Source organism: Durio zibethinus, chromosome 6, assembly GCF_047325235.1.
Source record: "Durio zibethinus cultivar Kanyao isolate XHJ-2024 chromosome 6, ASM4732523v1, whole genome shotgun sequence".
NCBI lineage: Eukaryota > Viridiplantae > Streptophyta > Magnoliopsida > Malvales > Malvaceae > Durio > Durio zibethinus.
The window spans coordinates 30,665,798-30,683,064 of record NC_143167.1 but is presented as its reverse complement, the minus strand read 5'-3'; the positions used below and the strand labels follow the sequence as shown (position 1 = coordinate 30,683,064).

Genomic DNA, 17,267 nt, shown 5'->3' with positions numbered 1-17,267 from the left:
CGCCTGGGTTATTGGGCCTAGGCCTTTTTATTATTGTAGAATTAAGATGTTTATCCCAATGTTCTGATATTTTCATTTGAGGCCCCTTAACATGTGAATTTCATTCATATATACCCTTACCCTATTATCACAACTCATGAGAACTAGATGAAATACTTTCCCTTGTCAAGTTTTACTTAGTTTTGGAATTGGAATCCCATTAATTATGAAATAAAATTTTAGTTAAAAAAAATAAACTAGTTTATAATCAAGTTTCTCGAAATTAAGTCAATTTTTACTATTATTTTATTTTTTTAATAGATGATAATTGAATTTAGGTTTTGTTTCCAGTTGATTGAATTTAATTCGGGTAATGTTTAAAAAAATTTGAAAATTTTAATTTAATCGAATTAATTTTTATGATGTAATTTTGAAGAAACCCAAAAAAAAATGTTGTAGTGCTAATAGTACTAACTAATATGGCCAAAGTAAAGGGGCCATTTGCAAAACAGGGCAACAGAAAGGAAGTGAAACTCAAACACGAAGCAAACAAACAGACCGGAGAAAAAGACGGAAGGCAAAAGAAAAGAACAAATTGCTTTCAATCTTTCGATATCAGAATAAGACCAATAAATTAATGTTCAAGTAATTGTTTGATCATTGCTCAAACTAAATAACATTGCTTTCCCGTACTTTCCCCACTACAACTAACGTCATGATTCAAAATTCTCATTGGAGAATTTTCTGTTTCTTCCTCTCTCTGCTCAAGCAGGAAATCTCTCTTTCTCACAATGCATTGAAATGAAAACCCAAGACATTGCTCCAAGATTCATTATCCTTTCTATCTGGGGTTATCTAAATATTAAAGAAAAATGTCTTTCTTTTTTGGTATGTTCGTTGGACTCACCATTGGTATCGGGTTGATCGTTGCTTTTGCCCGATATGAGAAGATCCGATCCTCTCGTCGAGCTCATCTGGTATTTCCCTTTCATTTAAATGAAAATCCATATTTTTACTATCTTTTTCTTTCATTTCTTAACGTAGATTACATTTCTCATGTATTCATGCATGGACGTATTTTCGGTTTAGTTTGGACTCTGCAGGAAGTAATCTGTTTTCTCTGTTTTTGATGATTTAACATTTCTTGTATTTTAATGACACATTATGTTAGGCAAAGACGGTTGCTTCATTTGCGAGGATGACAGTGCAAGATTCAAGAAAAATCCTACCAAATCAGTTTTATCCACCTTGGGTTGTCTTTTCTCAGCGCCAGAAGTTGAGTTATATCCATCATATAATCAATATATACGTATATTTATATATTCTCTATGTTTCATGTTATTATTATTAAATCTCTACTAATATTGGTTTCTTCATAATGCAGTTAGTTTGGCTTAATCTCCAGCTTAAAAAGATTTGGCCATTTGTTGACGAGGTAAATTTTCCTTTTATTAAAAAAATCTCTCTTGTGACATTGGCCAACGGGAAGCATTTTATTTTATTTGTTTTCCCTTGGTTCATCTTTATGATGGCATAGGCAGCATCAGAGCTAATAAGAACGAGTGTTGAGCCAATTCTTGAACAATATACACCAGCTATCTTATCGTCTATGAAGTTTGCAAAGTTGACTCTTGGTACGGTTGCACCACAGTTTACAGGTCAGTTTTGTTAATTGCAACATTGGTTTCTGTCTGTTGAGTAAATTGTTAATGGGTTTTGTGGCTTTTTTTTTTTTGGTGAGAGCAAAGATACTAGTTTTATTTATTTCCAAAAGTTTGATAATGTTTACTCTTTAGGTGTTTCCATCATTGAGAGCGAAAGTGGTGCTGGGGGAATCACCATGGAATTGGAGCTGCAGTGGGATGGTAACCCAAATATTGTGCTTAATATTAACACCAGACTCGGTGTTGCCCTGCCTGTGCAGGTAATCTTTACTTATTGCTCATGCTCAAAAGTTGTTCTTGCTTATAATGCTCAATGTATTTGATTAAAAAACCTGTTCTTCTTGGTTAAGAATTAGCACATTTGCTCTAGACCATCACTGCCAAAAACAGACTCAGAGCAGCGGTAGTTGACTTCTAGGCACTTTTGTTTTTTTCTTGGCATAATTAGCCGTTACTGTCTCAATATAAACTACGTCTTATGGCAATCAAAATTGCACTGCTAAGTTCCTCTACTTTTAATACCAGTATTATATTTGGTTTTTCTACTTGTCATTAAACTCTAGTATTTCTCTACTAGGAAACTATTCTAAGTGCTTGATATAGGCATGTGTGTAAGTGTTTGTGTATGAAAAGAGGAGGGAATGTGCTTGGTGATATTCATTTGATATAGGGCCTTTGCCATTTGCTAGCAAGAGGATATATATCTGCATTCTTTTCATTATTCCCCCGACTCATAAGTTTATTCTATTATGGGCTTTCACAAAATGCACGAAAGCTCTGTGAGGTATGTTCTTTACATGAAATATATTCATAATGATGTCCAGCTTGTTGAAGTTCATCTGACATCGTGTTTAAAATTTGCTGGCAATAATACTTAGGCATTGTTTTCATTATCAGATGTCTCTAGCTTATTGCATTCTTAGCTTTCATCCATATGTACTCCATGTGAGTTATTCCTTATCACCAACTGGTTTTAACTTGTTCATCTAGGTAAAAAATATAGGATTCACTGGGGTTTTCAGGTTAATCTTCAAACCACTTGTTGATCAGTTTCCTTGTTTTGGAGCTGTTTGCTATTCCTTGAGAGAAAAGGTAAGTAGTAATAGTCATGTTAAAATTACCACTACTTCGTGAAGAGGAAGAAGCTGTTGATTATATATGACTAAATATTTGTGTTCCTTTCACAACTTATGCATAAACACAAGGACAAAAAAATAAATTACAATGTAACAAATTAATTCACTAATGCTAGGAATCTGTGTATGAATATATCTGCATGCTATGTTTTTGATAACATGATTTGATAACATGATTGCTACGTATGCTTCTTCCTACAGAAAGATCTTGATTTTACACTTAAAGTTGTTGGAGGTGATATATCAACAATTCCTGGGGTTTCTGATGCTATTGAGGTGTGAAGAAACTTTTTTTCTTGTCATTTCCTTAATATGTATAATGTTGATTAAGGCTTAGGAAATATATATTGAATTGAAAAAACATGCATGTTAATTTCAACTTAAAATTTTTATAAAATATGAAGTACATTGAGGTGTGAAGAAACTTTGTTTCTTGTCATTTCCTTAATATGTATAATGTTGATTAAGGCTTAGGAAATATATATCGAATTGAAAAAACATGCATGTTAATTTCAACTTAAAATTTTTATAAAATATGAAGTATATTTGCATTGAATTTGTCATTGGTTCTTCAGCCACTCAGAGTGTAAATTATGATGAAATGTGGTTCTGGTGAACTGGTCTTACAATTTTGGACATACAGGAAACCATTCGGAATGCTATTGAAGATTCCATAACATGGCCTGTTCGGAAAATTATACCCATATTACCTGGGGATTACAGGTATACTAAATTTTCCATGTTCATTCTACAATGAATTTACTGTTGATCTGTCTTTAGATCCATATAATTGAAGAACTCATGCAACGGGTACAAAAATTTTACCAAGCAGAAAATAAGTCTCTATTTAAGAGAGTCACGGACCACTCCTGGAGATTTAAGCATCTGAGCTCGTTAATGTTCAGTGATTTACCTATAGTTTGTGTTGTGCCATGATAAAGCTGGTGAGAAAATGAAATTACAATGAAAATTCCAAAAATAGGAACTTAAAGACCAAGTATTCAGAGAAACCGGCTCAGCCTGGTTCTGCTGAAAATTGGGTTTTTTATTTTGTTCTGGCTTATATTCAGCTGATCGCAGCAGAGTCAGGATGTATATAACTTGGTTTAGGTATTTGTTATTTTGTTTAGCCTGATCGTAGCTAACTTGAACCTCTACTGTTGTTGAATTTTATATCTTGCCATTTCTTTTTTATGCCTGAAGTTTTCACTGCATATGTTATATCCATGTAATGTAAGGAAAGATAAGTCGGAATCTGAGCTCCCAAACTATGCCCCATTTATGTTTATAGAAAAACTGAAATCTGAAGCGCTTTTTCTTTTTTCTTTTTCCCTTTTCGTCACCTGATGATACTGCTTTGTCTGTGATTATACCCTCTACCAGTGATCTGGAGCTGAAACCTGTTGGAACATTAGATGTGAAGCTTGTGCAAGCCAAAGACCTAACAAATAAGGACATCGTTGGGAAATCTGATCCTTTTGCTGTCTTATTTGTGCGTCCACTTCCAGATAAAATGAAAACCAGTAAAACCATTGTAAGATACTTCTTCTACATATGATCTCTTTTTTCGAGGATTGATGTTTAACTCTATAGTTCTTCTTCAGAATAACCAACTGAATCCAATTTGGAATGAGCACTTTGAGTTCATTGTAGAAGATGCATCCACTCAACACTTAACTGTAAGAGTCTTTGATGATGAAGGAGTTCAGGCCGCTGAATTTATTGGTTGTGCTCAAGTGGCATTGAAGGATCTTGAGCCTGGTAAAGTGAAGGATATATGGTTGAAACTGGTCAAGGATTTGGTGGTCCAGAGAGACACTAAATACAGGGGTCAGGTGGGGATCCCAATTGAATTTTCCTTTTACTGCTTTCTGATAATTGCAGCACTTAACATGAGTGAAAACAAGATGAACAGTGTTAGTTCTACAATTTCAAAATTAAAGAAATGAAAACATATATGATATGGTCATCCAAAAAGCTTGCACACATTTCTAATCTAGAGACAAGGTTTTAAAGTTGCCTTGATCTTTAATAACAGGTATAAAACCACAGAGTTGAGTGAGTTAAAAGGCAATTTCATCGATAGGGATATTGTCACCATAAATTGGAAGAATGATAGCTGCAGCATTTCCTAAGTTACAACAAAACCAAGCATGCTGCTCAATAAACATATTAACGTCATTAAGAAGAGCTAGTGTGGTTTCGAATTTCATCATTTAAAATAGTTCTCGCTCATAACATTTCTTTCCTGCATTTGTCAAGAAGTTTTATCTTTTATAAGATCCTAAGCAACTTGAACGTTGTAGTTACTGATAATTTTCATGATTTCTTCCCAATAGGTACACCTTGAGCTCCTTTACTGTCCTTTTGGCACAGAAAGCAGCTTTAAGAACCCATTTAACCCTGATTTCTCACTGACATCATTGGAGAAGGCTCTTAAATCAATAACCATTGAAACGGAAGCTGCTGACCTCGAAAGAGCAACAAGTCAAAGAAAAAGAGATGTCATTGTTAGAGGAGTGCTATCAGTGACAGTTATAGCAGCTGAAAACTTGCCAGCAGTAGATTTTATGGGAAAGGCAGACCCTTATGTTGTCCTCATAATGAAGAAATCTGAAACAAAAGCCAAGACAAGGGTGAGATATATTTTTCCCCTTCGAGCAGCCAAAGCTTTTTTTAGGTTTTTTTTTTTTTTTTGTTTTTGGTTGATGCCTTTTGGTATGTAAATCTCCAGCATGAGAAATAAAAGTAAAAGGTGCTAAAATCATCTGTACAAGCTTTGTAGTCTTTTTGCAAGATAACAGATTAGCAGGTCTCAAAAGCTTTATTTCCCTTTTCTCAGGTTGCTAATGAGACCTTGAATCCAGTTTGGAACCAGACATTCGACTTTGTTGTGGAGGATGCATTACATGAAATGTTAATTTTGGAAGTCTGGGACCATGACACTTTTAAGAAGGTAATTCTCACTTTGTTTTCAGTGTATCTCTTTCTCTTTTTTCTTCTGGCAGGCAAGTCCCCATCAATTTCGTGGCCTCCTTGGTGTGAAATAATATTTCACTAGATGCCCAGAAAACCCAATGTATAATTATATATAAATAGCTTCATAATCTTTTATATCCGGTAACATTTACATTCATACATGGTTGAAGCATTCATATACATTGCGGTACCTTGTGCTGGCAGGAACCTTCCCATAGATCAGCTGCAACTCAAATTGTTTGACTTGGTTTTAATTCCATAGATAAAGCATTTACAAAGGTTGACAAAGTAGAGATTTTGATGGTTGCTGAAATATCTGTTCAATCATTAATCCTGGAAATAGATGTAATGTTGTACACATTATATCTAACCAACTTCGTTATGAAGGCTTTTTGAACTGTGAATCTAAAATTGTTTATTACAAACTTGTTAACCGGTGTTTTAACCATACTAAAACAATGTTTCAGGAAAAAATTGGGAGATGCCTCATGACACTCACTAGAGTCTTATTGGAAGGGGAAGTTCAAGAATGTTTTCAATTAGATGGGGCTAAATCAGGAAAGATTTTTATCCATCTAAAGTGGAGTCCACAGTTAGTATTCCGTGATGCTTGACTGCCAAGAAACAATGAAAAATTTTCCTGACCAACATCATTGATCTCCTCTCGTCCCTGGCATTGATGAGTAGCAGAACAAATGCTAGCTAATCTGCAAGCTGTATAAACTAACGTTGAGGAAATGGATGTCAGGCTGCTGTTTTCGTCTTTGTAGATGATCATATATGTTATTTTCTATTAAAGCTACGATAAATTTTGATGAAAAAAAAAGGCATTGTAGATAAAGAAGAGACTTGTGATTGCAAAGGAAGATGATGGAATGAAGAGAATTTAAAGACCATGTAAAGCATTTCAATAAAAATTCTGATTTTTCTTGTAGATGAAGACGAGTCGCAGATTCTGTCTCCAGGTATAGCTTCCAACACTAATCCTTGCCTTTTCTACCTTGAAATGAAAATTTTTTTTGTAGATAAAGTATTTTGTTGTTGTAACCAATTATGTAGGAAGTTGTTGCTATGTTTTATTCTATGAATAATAAAAAATGACCTATACAAGAAACCATATTTGACTAATTAAGTATCCAAAAAAGAATATGGTAAAAACCTTGTCCTAAGATAATGCTGTGTAAATTACAAGAAGTGTTTCCCAAGGCATTTGGACTGCTTGAAATCCAAGTCGACAGCATGGCACATGATCCTATGATATAGTGGTGAATTTAACGGATTCATTAGACCATCATGCACTAAGGGATATGGAGATGCTAATGCCATAAAATGGATTCAAAGGATGAACAAAGCTTGACTAAATGATTTCAGAAATTGATTTCTCCTCTGGCCTTAAGACGATTCTTCTCGAGCCTCCTCCTCCGAAGATTGCTTGCCCTGTAAAAGAACCTAGTTTGATGAAAATAGGAATAGGAGAAAGAATTAAGGTTGACCGATACAGGATAAATTTATGTTAGAAAACTCCATTAAGCATGACATACCAAACAGAAAAACAACAAAGGTGACTAAACACAGACTCATTGATACTAATGTTTCCACAAGAAACAGTAAAGCGGAAGTACTTACCAGTGTCGATTGAGGAATATTACAGAATCAGCTGGAACTTTTTGCCCGTCATCATTTCGATGCCAGTGTAAGAATGCATGGGTTCGGTTCTTTATCTCCAATGTGGAATGACCGTAGCTGGCTTCACGGAATGCAGAATATTCTGGTTGTGGGTCCCAAAACCTAATGGTGATTTACAAATACAAGGATTTACATAAGCACTTCAGCAAGGGGTTACAACTTGATACTGTCCAATAATTTTCCATTTCAATACTAAACAAAAATACTCAAAGATTGGTGTTTGTTTACCTTCCAGCAAGACCTTCCTGATTTCCTCCGTCACCGACTGTTATGTACACTGGAGCTGATTTATCAGGCACAGGATAGCGGTCACCACTTGATACATTATAGCGGATATTTGAGATGCGATACTGCAAATCAATGACATCAGTTTTTACAGATAATCTATATTTGCACCCAAAAATGGTTTTATGCAAATGCACAATTGAAAAGACACAATCAAAAACAGCATTATAATTTACCACCAAGAACTTAGCAGAATAATACGTTCACATGTTTTCTCAAGGGAACCCAGTTTCAAAAATCTAAAGCTTTTCAGGAGTCCAGTTCTCTGGCTTTTATTTCGTTCCAATCATGGAACATATAGCAGTGTCTTGGGGCTGTCAAATTAGATAATTTGGAAGAGAAATGAAGTAATTGCCACCATTTCTAGTATCAAGAAAATTTTTGAGCATGGCTGATTGGGTGTTGAAGCTTTTAGTAGTATATAGTTGAGTTGAGAAACAGGAGAACAATTATATAGGGTCAGAGAAAAGTTGATTCTTCAGTGATTACAGTGTATGGCTAATTTTTCAAACTAATCATTCTTGGGTTGGTTTATTGTCAATATTCTGACCAACCGTCTTATCTTTCTTCAGATTTCGGTGTTCCCTGTCTTACAAAGAACATATGATCAGAGGCAGATGAAGAAATCCCAGAGGGCCTGTGGCTGCCCTTGTTTTATGATCTGGAAAGGCTACACCGCAAGAGGAGGCTACTTAGATGTTCAACCCATGATAGCAATGACCAATGAAATGTTAGGAAAATGGCTATGGAATTTAGACAAAAATGGTACAGTCCATGAAGATATATCATCCAGAGAGTGAACAAGGATTGATTAGTAAGCTAATTTGACTCATTAGAATTTTGTTCTAATGGATAAGGCTTCAAAAAAATTTTGGATAAAGGTGATCTCAAGAGCAACTATTCTTATTTTAAGGAATCACTTGTATTATACTCACTTCTAAGTTACTCATGCTAATCAATTTCATGGTATAATCCTTACTCGGTGGGAAAAAGCAACATGTAAAAGGAAGAATGTACATACTGATCTTTCATAGGCATGGACGTGGCCAGCAAAGATGAAATCAACTCTATAACGAACAAACCAGCGCTCAAAGACTGCACGCATACTTTCTCCCTCCATAAAGTGAGCTTGGTTACTATTGTAGATGGGGACATGCATGAGAATAATAAGCCAGGGTGTCTTCTTTCTGTCCACTCTTTTTAGCTCATCTCGAAGCCACTGCCATTGAGGTGTGTATTTCACTGGTCAAAGAAAAATGGTGAAAATTTCGGATTAAATCAAGATGCTTTAAATTTGTAGCAAATATGAACAGAACAATGAATAAGCAACATCAATGGTGGTTTTCATAACTATTTCCTTAACAAGCTACAAGTTACGTAACATCAATGTTAGAAAAGTTTAGGACTGAACAAGATAATCATAGATATGAATAAACAACATCAATGGTGGTCTTTATAACTATTTCCTTGATAAGCTGCAACTTATTTAACATCAATGTTATGGAAGCTTTGGACTAGATAAGATAATCATCATTTATTGGAATATCTCCAGCAAAACCATGAAAAAAGGATGTATTACCATGAGGGGAATAGCTGGATAGGACAATTATATGAGCTGATGCCCGTCTGATAGCATACCAAAGAGGATTATTGCTTCTGGATGCCAAATAAGGCGTACTGAATCTATGTAGGTATGATTTAAATGGAAAAACTTCTCCCTGGGAAAAAAAATGCACATATGTGAAAAAGGAAAAAAAGACGAAGATAAGCTATGATCTAGATATCTTTAATCTATGTAACTTACACAAAAGGGAAAAAAAATCTTTCATTATCTCACTTAATCTAGCAGAAATTATTAAGAAAGAAATCAATGAGTTCCATACTTCAAAATGGCTTCTTTTATCTCTATTTCTCAAGTAAGTGCATAAGATGCAGTGATTGTAATGAATAAGTTTATAAAGTAAGAAAAGAAACCAGCTATTATGACTCAAATATCAGGAAAGGACTGAGGAAGGAATATCTGAATTCATAATACCTGAAAAGTATTAATGCCACAAATAACAGCATATATATTAACGTAAAATAGGAGTTAGAATAAAAGGAAAGAGACATGTATATATAAGAAATTCAAGATTCAGAACTGAAGTATTACCACATCTGGCATGTATTCTATCTCATGATTCCCAGCTGACCAAATCCATGGTTGATAAGCAGCACTTCTCTCAATAAAGCGACCCCATGAATCCCATCGAACACCAACATCATTGTATTGATATCTATCAGCATAAGAGAGATCACCAAGAAATAAGACAGTCTGTCCTCCACTCTGCATGTAATGCTCCAGAGTGGAAAGAGAATTATGAGTTTGACCCAAATCACCTATAAGATACAGAACCAATTCAGGATGAGAAAATTCAGGAAAAAAAGTTTTTGCTATTAAATAATTTGATTTTGCAGCCAGTCTATTTTGTTTTGGGAGTCTTAAAACAATTCATTTGGAAAATACACATGAAATCATAAATTTCTATTTGACTCAAAAAACAATATTATTCATTATATGTAGATTAATATTCTAGTAACATCTTACCAATAATTCCAAATGTAAAAGGAGAATCTGGGCCAATCTCTGGGGGTGTTTGAAACCAAAATTCTCGAGATGAGTCACCTACTCCAATCTTGTAATAGTACTTTGTCTCATACTAAAAGAGGAGAAATTTATTGGTCTTAGCATAAGTTGTAACATGAATTGAATACACATAAAGATTGAATCTAACTATCAGTAGCAACTTTAAAACATGAAATATGCTACACATCATCTGGATGTTAGATTCATTTCATTAGTGTATTGCAGCAGATCCAGTTTGAGAGAGAAATGTTAGATGACTGTATGAGTATTTCATACTTTAGGCTAGAGTCATGTAGTTTGACATTCATGCTAGATAACATCATATGTTGTTTGCTATTACCTCTAGACCATCAACAAGACAATGATGAATATAGCCAGATTTATAGTTGTAAAAGGTGTAATTTGACACTGTGCCGTCTGCACTAAATTCATATTTCTTCTCTGATGTTCCATATTGGACTTTGGAGGGCCCTCGTTCATCAGCTGTAACCCACGAGATTATTACAGCTTTTCCATCATAGTCACCTTGTGTAATATGCACCTACAGCAATAAATCTAATGAAGTTAAAATACCTGTTTACCAAATCAGATTACTCCAAAGTATCATTCTGAAGATGAAAACTACATACTAGAAATTATTATAGATGGCCTAAAATCTGCAGTTCCAGATTTCACTGATAAAGATGGTATTAAAAGGTAATGTTTTCAATGCACATCAAGAAAAGTGTACTCTTTAAGACTGTCTTTTCAATAGAATTTAAAACAAAGGCACTGTGTTTTTCATACTGATAAAACATCATCAATCATCATAACCATCCCTTCACCCTCATTCATACAACCAACAAATGTGAAAAAGCAGCATCTTGATTGAATCAGCACGAAGCCGACTTGGATGCAGATTGGCCATCAGTGGTTTGCATTATCATTTAATACGGATAGGGACAAGATAATGTTTTTTGGAATAATATCAAGAAGAAATTAAATTTTGCATATATCACTTACCTTAGTCGCTTTAAATATCTAAAACATTTCTTTGCTTGAACCACAGTTAAGTTTTCCCTTCACAGTTTTGTAATTAGAAGTCAATTGCTACAATGATGGGATTAGTGATGGTGGAGACTTACTTGTTGTGGAGCATTGTAACCATTAGGAATTGCAAATACTTTGTGGTCAAGAGGGAGATCAAAAGATTGCCATTGTGAACGAGTAAAAGTACTTGTAATTCCCGCACTTCCCTTTTTCACCGAGGCTAGGATAAGAAACAATTTGAGTAAAAGTTCAAACAATTTGAACTGCACTTCGGGAGCCATCAGCACCACTGTTGTGTGTTCATGAATCAAGTTATGAAACAACTCCAATTCGGTCAATTTGCGAAGAAAAGAGAATCAATCAAACACAAGCAACAAAACATAATTCAAAAATAAAAATATGAGGGCAATGGTCAAACTAATTTATCACATCCTCTCCAATGCAGGAGAGTAGTAACCAAAGCACTCCTCATTTAAACTACATTTATCAGGGAAAAAAAAGGCGAAAAGTTAAGAACTTTTGAGAGCAGATTAATTCAGATTTAGAATCATTTTCTTCCCCCACATTTTCACAGCAATGAAATGGAACTTCAAGATCAAGTCAACAAAGTCGGAGAAACTCAAAACTGGATGCGTTATTTTGATGAACCGTATCTGCTAAGCATACCCGGATTTCAAAGAGTACAAAACGAGGAAGATCGAAACAGAATTTACAAAACAAATCGAATTTGAAAAGAAAAAAAGAGACAAACTTCATATAAAAGAGCAAAACTTACTACCCCACATGCCACGACAACATGAACAAAGAGAGAGAATCAGGAATGAAAGGCTGAAGAATGTAAATGCCAAGTAAAGAGAAAAAACAACTAGAAGTGAATATAAGTCGGGATTTTCTTGTTTACATGCAAAGACGAGAGTAAATGTCCAGAGCGAGAAAGTTACCTGTAAGAAATGTCGCAAAGAAAGAGAAGGAGAGCGGGGAAAGCGGAATCTATAATCCGATGGTCGTTGACCGTTTTCAAGGTTACTATTTCTTGTCTTTTTTTTTTTTAAAAGAAAAATATTTTAAATGTTTAGAATAAAAATATGGAAGCGTAGGATAGCAGGGAGTGACGTTGCCGTTGTGTAGCCTAGTTAGCGGCCAGCCTTTGTCGTTGGGCTGTAACGCATCATCATCATTATTTCTCATTGATGACGCTTTGACTCGAGCGGGATCTTGGATAGATCCAACTGAATTTGCTCTTCGGATCCTCAAAATGTTTGTCTTTTTAAGGTAAGTGAGGCCCATAACAATTGTACTATTACCCATTGACGGCCCAGCTCCGGTGATTTCAGCACTGGCATGCTTGAGTATTGAACTGGTAACTCGTAAACCATGGTAAAAAATCATCTACAATAAATAGTTGAATAACAAGCATATCATCGAGCCAATTGTACATTTGTTTAGAGATACGAATAGGTTGGTCGGATTGAGTTTTTATTCGTCTTAAATTTAATTTAATTTTATATATTTATTATTTAAAATTGATCTAATTTGATATTAAAAATATTATTTTTATATTTAAATTTAATATGATTTATATATGTACAAAATTATAATCGATTTGATTTTATTTAAAATATAAATATATAATTAAATAAATAATAAAAAATATTTTTATATCTATCATTAAGGGAATAAATTTATTTAAAACTTAACTTCAATCAAACCTAACTTTTTTCACTTTAAATTTTATCTAACTTGAAAGTCAATTTAAATTTAAAAGAAAAATGACCTTATAAGATCGGATCTAAATCCGATGATTTTAAGATAAATTGTCAATCCTATATTTGTTCAAATGATTTTATTAGATTTATAAAATTACAAGTTTAAAAGAACTTAAATATATAATTTTTAAATAAATTAAGTAAATAAAGATTATAAGTTAAAGTTAGATTAAAAATTATAAAAAAATCATGAAATAATAATTTTGATCTTTAATCTTAATTATTAATTATTTTTTAAATTTAATCTTATTTATTAATTGTAATTGTGTTTCACAATAAAATATGAGGATAAGTTATATTTATTAAAATTTTCATATACAAATCTTCAATTTTTTGGCTTAGTGACAACAAATCTTAAAAAAGACATAAAAATTAAGGTTCGACCATGTACCATTTCATTTTTCAAATCTTATTATATAAAATCAAACACAATCATTATAATAGTGGAATTAGTAATTCCTAGAAAGATTATTTATCAGTTATTTTTCGTTTAAGTTACATATATGTGTGCCTAATAAGCTTATATTTTTGTATAGGGGATATGGAAATTTTCGGCAGCTTGACAGCCACCAATTTTATAAGGTTCGTCCACTACATTATTTTAGCCAAACCAGTAATCACGGACATCAAATTGGATTGAAAATGTCGTTTATTGATGGCTAAGAAATTGGATGGAAACTGAATGTGTTTTGGAACAGAAGAGGATTCCGCTATCGGTTCTTACTTCATAGTTTTCTGGTTTTTGCCCTTCATGAAAGTAATTGAAGGTTTGGTCTTAACCATTTGTTTGGACTGGTAGTTGGGAGTTCTCTCAGTTGGCTCTGACTCTCTGGCCTCTGTTCTCCTCTCTTCCTCAAACGGACAAACCACATGCATTAAGCATCGAATCTAAGCAATATTCCAGAAATGGATCAGACATCAAACCCAGACAACCAACAGTTATTTGCATTGCTAAAATCCCTTCGAAAAGCTTCACAAGATCTGCAGAAAAACCCCATCTTTGCAACAAATAAACGCCAAACCACCATTGAACCTTTCTTGGACCTTGAAAAGGATGAAAACACCATTCTTTGTAACGACCCTAATCTTGTCAAGCTTTCCCAGCAGCTTTGCAACCTCAAAACGCTTCTTGAAAAGCTCCAACAATATCAGGGTTATAGCCTGCCATGCATCCTCAGACGTCAAATCATCAACTATAAGATTTACCAAGTTGCTTGCGCAATTGAGACTGAAATCCAAGCCTATACTGATCGAGAAAGCGTTCAAAACCTTGTAGAAACACTTGAAGATTCAAATGACGAGGATGAGAAAGTGAAGGTTTTGGTTGAGTTTGAGAAGCGTTTGTCACAAGGTTTTGATCTTTACTTTCAAGATTTGATTTTGAAAGCCAAAGTTTTCTCAATTCTTGAACTTTTACTTTGTGACTCTTCATGTCCGATAAAAATTCAAGATCACGTATCACTTGTAATAGCTTCATTGGTTAGATTCAATAAAGATGTGTTTGTAGGATTGGTGCTAATGGGTCCAACCGTTCGAGCTTTAATATCAATGTCATCTTGCTGTTCGATTCGAGTTATTTCCCTGCTAATCAAGTTTATTAGAATCCCTTTGGTTGATGAATTAGAAACATACAAAGAAATCCCAAGAATTGTAATCCTTTTAAGCTCAGAAAATGTGTCAATTCAAATGGCAGCCATAGATTGCATACTCGAAATAGCATATTATGGAAGAAGAGAAGCAGTTGAGTCAATGCTTGAAGCAGGGGTGGTTGAGAAGCTTGTGGAGTTGCAGAGATTAGAAAATCAATGCAATGGGAATGAAAATGGAACAACAAACGAAGAAGGTGCAGAATCAGACCCAAAAATGGAAAGTGATGAGGAGGGTTATGTGGAGAATTGTCCATTTGAAAGTTGTGTTGCAAGGTTTGCAGTGCAATTAGAAGTAGGAGAAATGTTAAGTAAAAAGGAGAAAAAGGAATTTAAGTTAGAAATTTTGAGGAGGGTCAGAGAAACCTCTGTTTCTGAGGCAGAGTCTGCTGCCATTGTTGCAGAGGTATTATGGGGTTCCTCACACTGAATTACATTTGAAGCTCAGTTGATTTCTTTTTTTTTAATTATATATTTTTTAATATTTGGTGTAGTGTAATGTCATGAATTGTTTGACATAGGTGCTCTGATTTTCACTGAAGGGCAATCCTATCTGAAAATGCATATTGTAATTCATATATTTAGTTGGAATGAAGATTTCAGGACACAGGTGAGAATGATATGAAATTTTGAGAGCACTGGTCTTTTAAAGGTGTTGATAAACAAATTCGTGATCGGGGAAAAACACGAAAAATGTTTTTACAAACATGAATTAGTCATGAAAATGTCATCCAGCATTGCCTGGATGAAAGGAATTTGGATTTTGTTATCTCGTGAAATGGTATTTATTAGAGTAATTTACACCCTTTTCTGTAGGCTTCACGTGGTTTCCTAAAGCTTTCACTATCCTACAATTAATTCCTTTCGTTGGAAACTAATCATGGCCAAGTATTACAGTTTCAGCCGACATCTTTGAAAACCAGCAAGCTGATAGAAGTCAGAAGTTGTAAGACTTCTGCATCCCCTGTCTTAATTACCAGAAATTTAGTGCTCTGATAGGCAATGGAGACGGTTATAGTTTGATCCACCTCAGCGAAGGCTCTGTAAAGCTTTATACAAGCTTTTGAACATTCTTTTTTTTTTCAGTTTTTAAAGAGAAAAGCTTAAATCATGTCCAACAAATTGTTAAATCATGACAGACAGACAATCAACAAAAAAGAAAATTGCCTGTGAATGGGTTAATTTCAAGGTATGCTGTCTTTATTGTGAGCTTTAATTTCAACCTATGTGTTAAGGTGGTCCATTGGCTGATGGGAACATACTCTGCTTTTTGGGTAACTGTTGCACTCTCACGCGCACACACACACACATATATATTATATTATATTATAGTTTTGATTTTATTCTCATATTCCTTTTTATTCATATTTATTAACTTACTGGATTAATTCATGATTTAAGTTGAATTTTGGCTAAAAACACTCCTTTGATTTATTTGGACCTTCGTTTTAGACGAAACCATCGAATGTAGGACAAAATAAATATGGAATCTGACAGATGAAGGGAAACATGTTGTCATAAATCTATAAATAGGAATTCCAAGGGGGACTTCTTTTGCAATTTTGTATAAAGAATAAAAAATAAGAATAATGTCTCGTATAACCGAAGTATTGGAAATGTCTAACGTGGCAACTGTATTAAAAAAAACAATCATGCAGGTAGATATCAATTAATCCTAATTTTTAACATGAAAAATATCGATATGACCACCAACCAATAACACATGGATAGATATTGTATATGTAGATGATATATACGTGGTTGTTACTTGTTATAGTTTTTAAAAATAAAATAACAATAAAATTTAAAATTGAAATTAAAATAAAAATATAAAAAATAAAAAAGTTCTAAGTTAATAGATTAAAATTTTAAAAACTTTAAAAAATCAAAATATAAGAATTAAAGAAAAAACTACAGAGAGAAGGGAATCAAGGAGAAAGGGGAAGAAGTAAAGGGAGGGGGAGAGGTGATCGACGCCCATCGATCAGCATATGATGAATCGAGACCAATCTGCTTTGAATTAAGCTGATCTCTCCTTTCCCTCATTTTCTTTCTCTCTATTGATTTTCTTCTCTCCCTTTTTTTAATTTTTATTTTGAATCAAAATTTTTTGAATTTTAATATAAAAATTATAACTTTTTGTTTTTAAAAAATATATGATACATAACAGCCATATAAATTTTATGTGATAGCTATTTGTCATCTATATGTATAATCTTTTATAAATATATTCAATTTTTATTTTAATATTAGACAATAAAGTAAATTGATGCACAAAATAAAAATTTAAATACCACATCAAATATTTTTTTAATACACATACTATATTAGACATTTATAATATTTCAAGAGTTAGACAAACCATTATCATTAAAAAATAAATTAAAGAAATTGCAACTTGCATCCGGAAAAGTTATTGCCACCTACCATATATCAATTGCCATTTGCTATCCACATTCCCGCATTAGTGC

General features: G+C 33.6%; 3 protein-coding genes across 8 annotated transcripts; 2 read left to right on the top strand and 1 right to left on the bottom strand.

Moving 5' to 3' along the window:
• The first annotated feature begins 580 nt into the window (after window positions 1–580).
• On the top strand, window positions 581–6,692 carry SYTD (Calcium-dependent lipid-binding (CaLB domain) family protein). Of its 2 annotated transcripts, XM_089762795.1 has the most exons (13): window positions 581–956; window positions 1,151–1,257; window positions 1,366–1,414; window positions 1,517–1,637; window positions 1,776–1,903; window positions 2,634–2,735; window positions 2,981–3,055; window positions 3,423–3,502; window positions 4,163–4,313; window positions 4,384–4,614; window positions 5,119–5,415; window positions 5,622–5,735; window positions 6,226–6,692. In XM_089762795.1, exons 1-13 carry the CDS (start codon window positions 852–854, stop codon window positions 6,370–6,372), a joined length of 1,707 nt encoding a protein of 568 aa, XP_089618921.1. In that variant the 5' UTR covers window positions 581–851; the 3' UTR covers window positions 6,373–6,692. The 2 variants fall into 2 exon arrangements, with proteins under 2 accessions (XP_089618921.1, XP_089618922.1); XM_089762796.1 differs by lacking the exon at window positions 2,634–2,735.
• A 171-nt stretch (window positions 6,693–6,863) lies between these two features.
• On the bottom strand, window positions 6,864–12,495 carry LOC111285364 (bifunctional purple acid phosphatase 26-like). Of its 5 annotated transcripts, none has more exons than XM_089762797.1 (10): window positions 12,326–12,495; window positions 11,480–11,673; window positions 10,696–10,896; window positions 10,317–10,428; window positions 9,882–10,108; window positions 9,309–9,447; window positions 8,751–8,971; window positions 7,673–7,794; window positions 7,385–7,546; window positions 6,864–7,195 (listed from the first exon to the last, which is right to left on the bottom strand). In XM_089762797.1, the coding sequence occupies exons 2-10, from the start codon at window positions 11,663–11,665 to the stop codon at window positions 7,126–7,128; spliced, it is 1,440 nt and encodes a 479-aa protein (XP_089618923.1). In that variant the 5' UTR covers window positions 11,666–11,673; window positions 12,326–12,495; the 3' UTR covers window positions 6,864–7,125. The 5 variants fall into 5 exon arrangements, with proteins under 5 accessions (XP_089618923.1, XP_022730516.1, XP_022730517.1 ...); XM_022874781.2 differs by having other exon boundaries at window positions 6,864–7,207; window positions 12,326–12,476; XM_022874782.2 differs by having other exon boundaries at window positions 6,864–7,207; window positions 11,480–11,723; window positions 12,326–12,445.
• Window positions 12,496–13,715: 1,220 nt separating this feature from the next.
• On the top strand, window positions 13,716–15,416 carry LOC149518563 (uncharacterized). Its single transcript, XM_089763371.1, has one exon. It carries the CDS (start codon window positions 14,057–14,059, stop codon window positions 15,224–15,226), a length of 1,170 nt encoding a protein of 389 aa, XP_089619497.1. The 5' UTR covers window positions 13,716–14,056; the 3' UTR covers window positions 15,227–15,416.
• The last annotated feature ends 1,851 nt before the right edge of the window (window positions 15,417–17,267 follow it).

Excerpts from the sequence above, each read along its gene's own strand:
- LOC149518563 (XM_089763371.1), top strand. The coding sequence starts at position 14,057 with ATGGATCAGACATCAAACCCAGACAACCAACAGTTATTTGCATTGCTA.
- SYTD (XM_089762795.1), top strand. The coding sequence starts at position 852 with ATGTCTTTCTTTTTTGGTATGTTCGTTGGACTCACCATTGGTATCGGG. Across the intron at positions 2,736-2,980 it reads GCTATTCCTTGAGAGAAAAG|AAAGATCTTGATTTTACACT; the intron begins GTAAGTAGTAAT and ends TTCTTCCTACAG. Across the intron at positions 3,503-4,162 it reads ATATTACCTGGGGATTACAG|TGATCTGGAGCTGAAACCTG; the intron begins GTATACTAAATT and ends ACCCTCTACCAG.
- LOC111285364 (XM_022874781.2), bottom strand. The coding sequence starts at position 11,665 with ATGGCTCCCGAAGTGCAGTTCAAATTGTTTGAACTTTTACTCAAATTG. Across the intron at positions 9,448-9,881 it reads TAGAATACATGCCAGATGTG|GGAGAAGTTTTTCCATTTAA; the intron begins GTAATACTTCAG and ends TTTTTTTCCCAG. Across the intron at positions 7,208-7,384 it reads ATATTCCTCAATCGACACTG|GTTCTTTTACAGGGCAAGCA; the intron begins GTAAGTACTTCC and ends TCATCAAACTAG.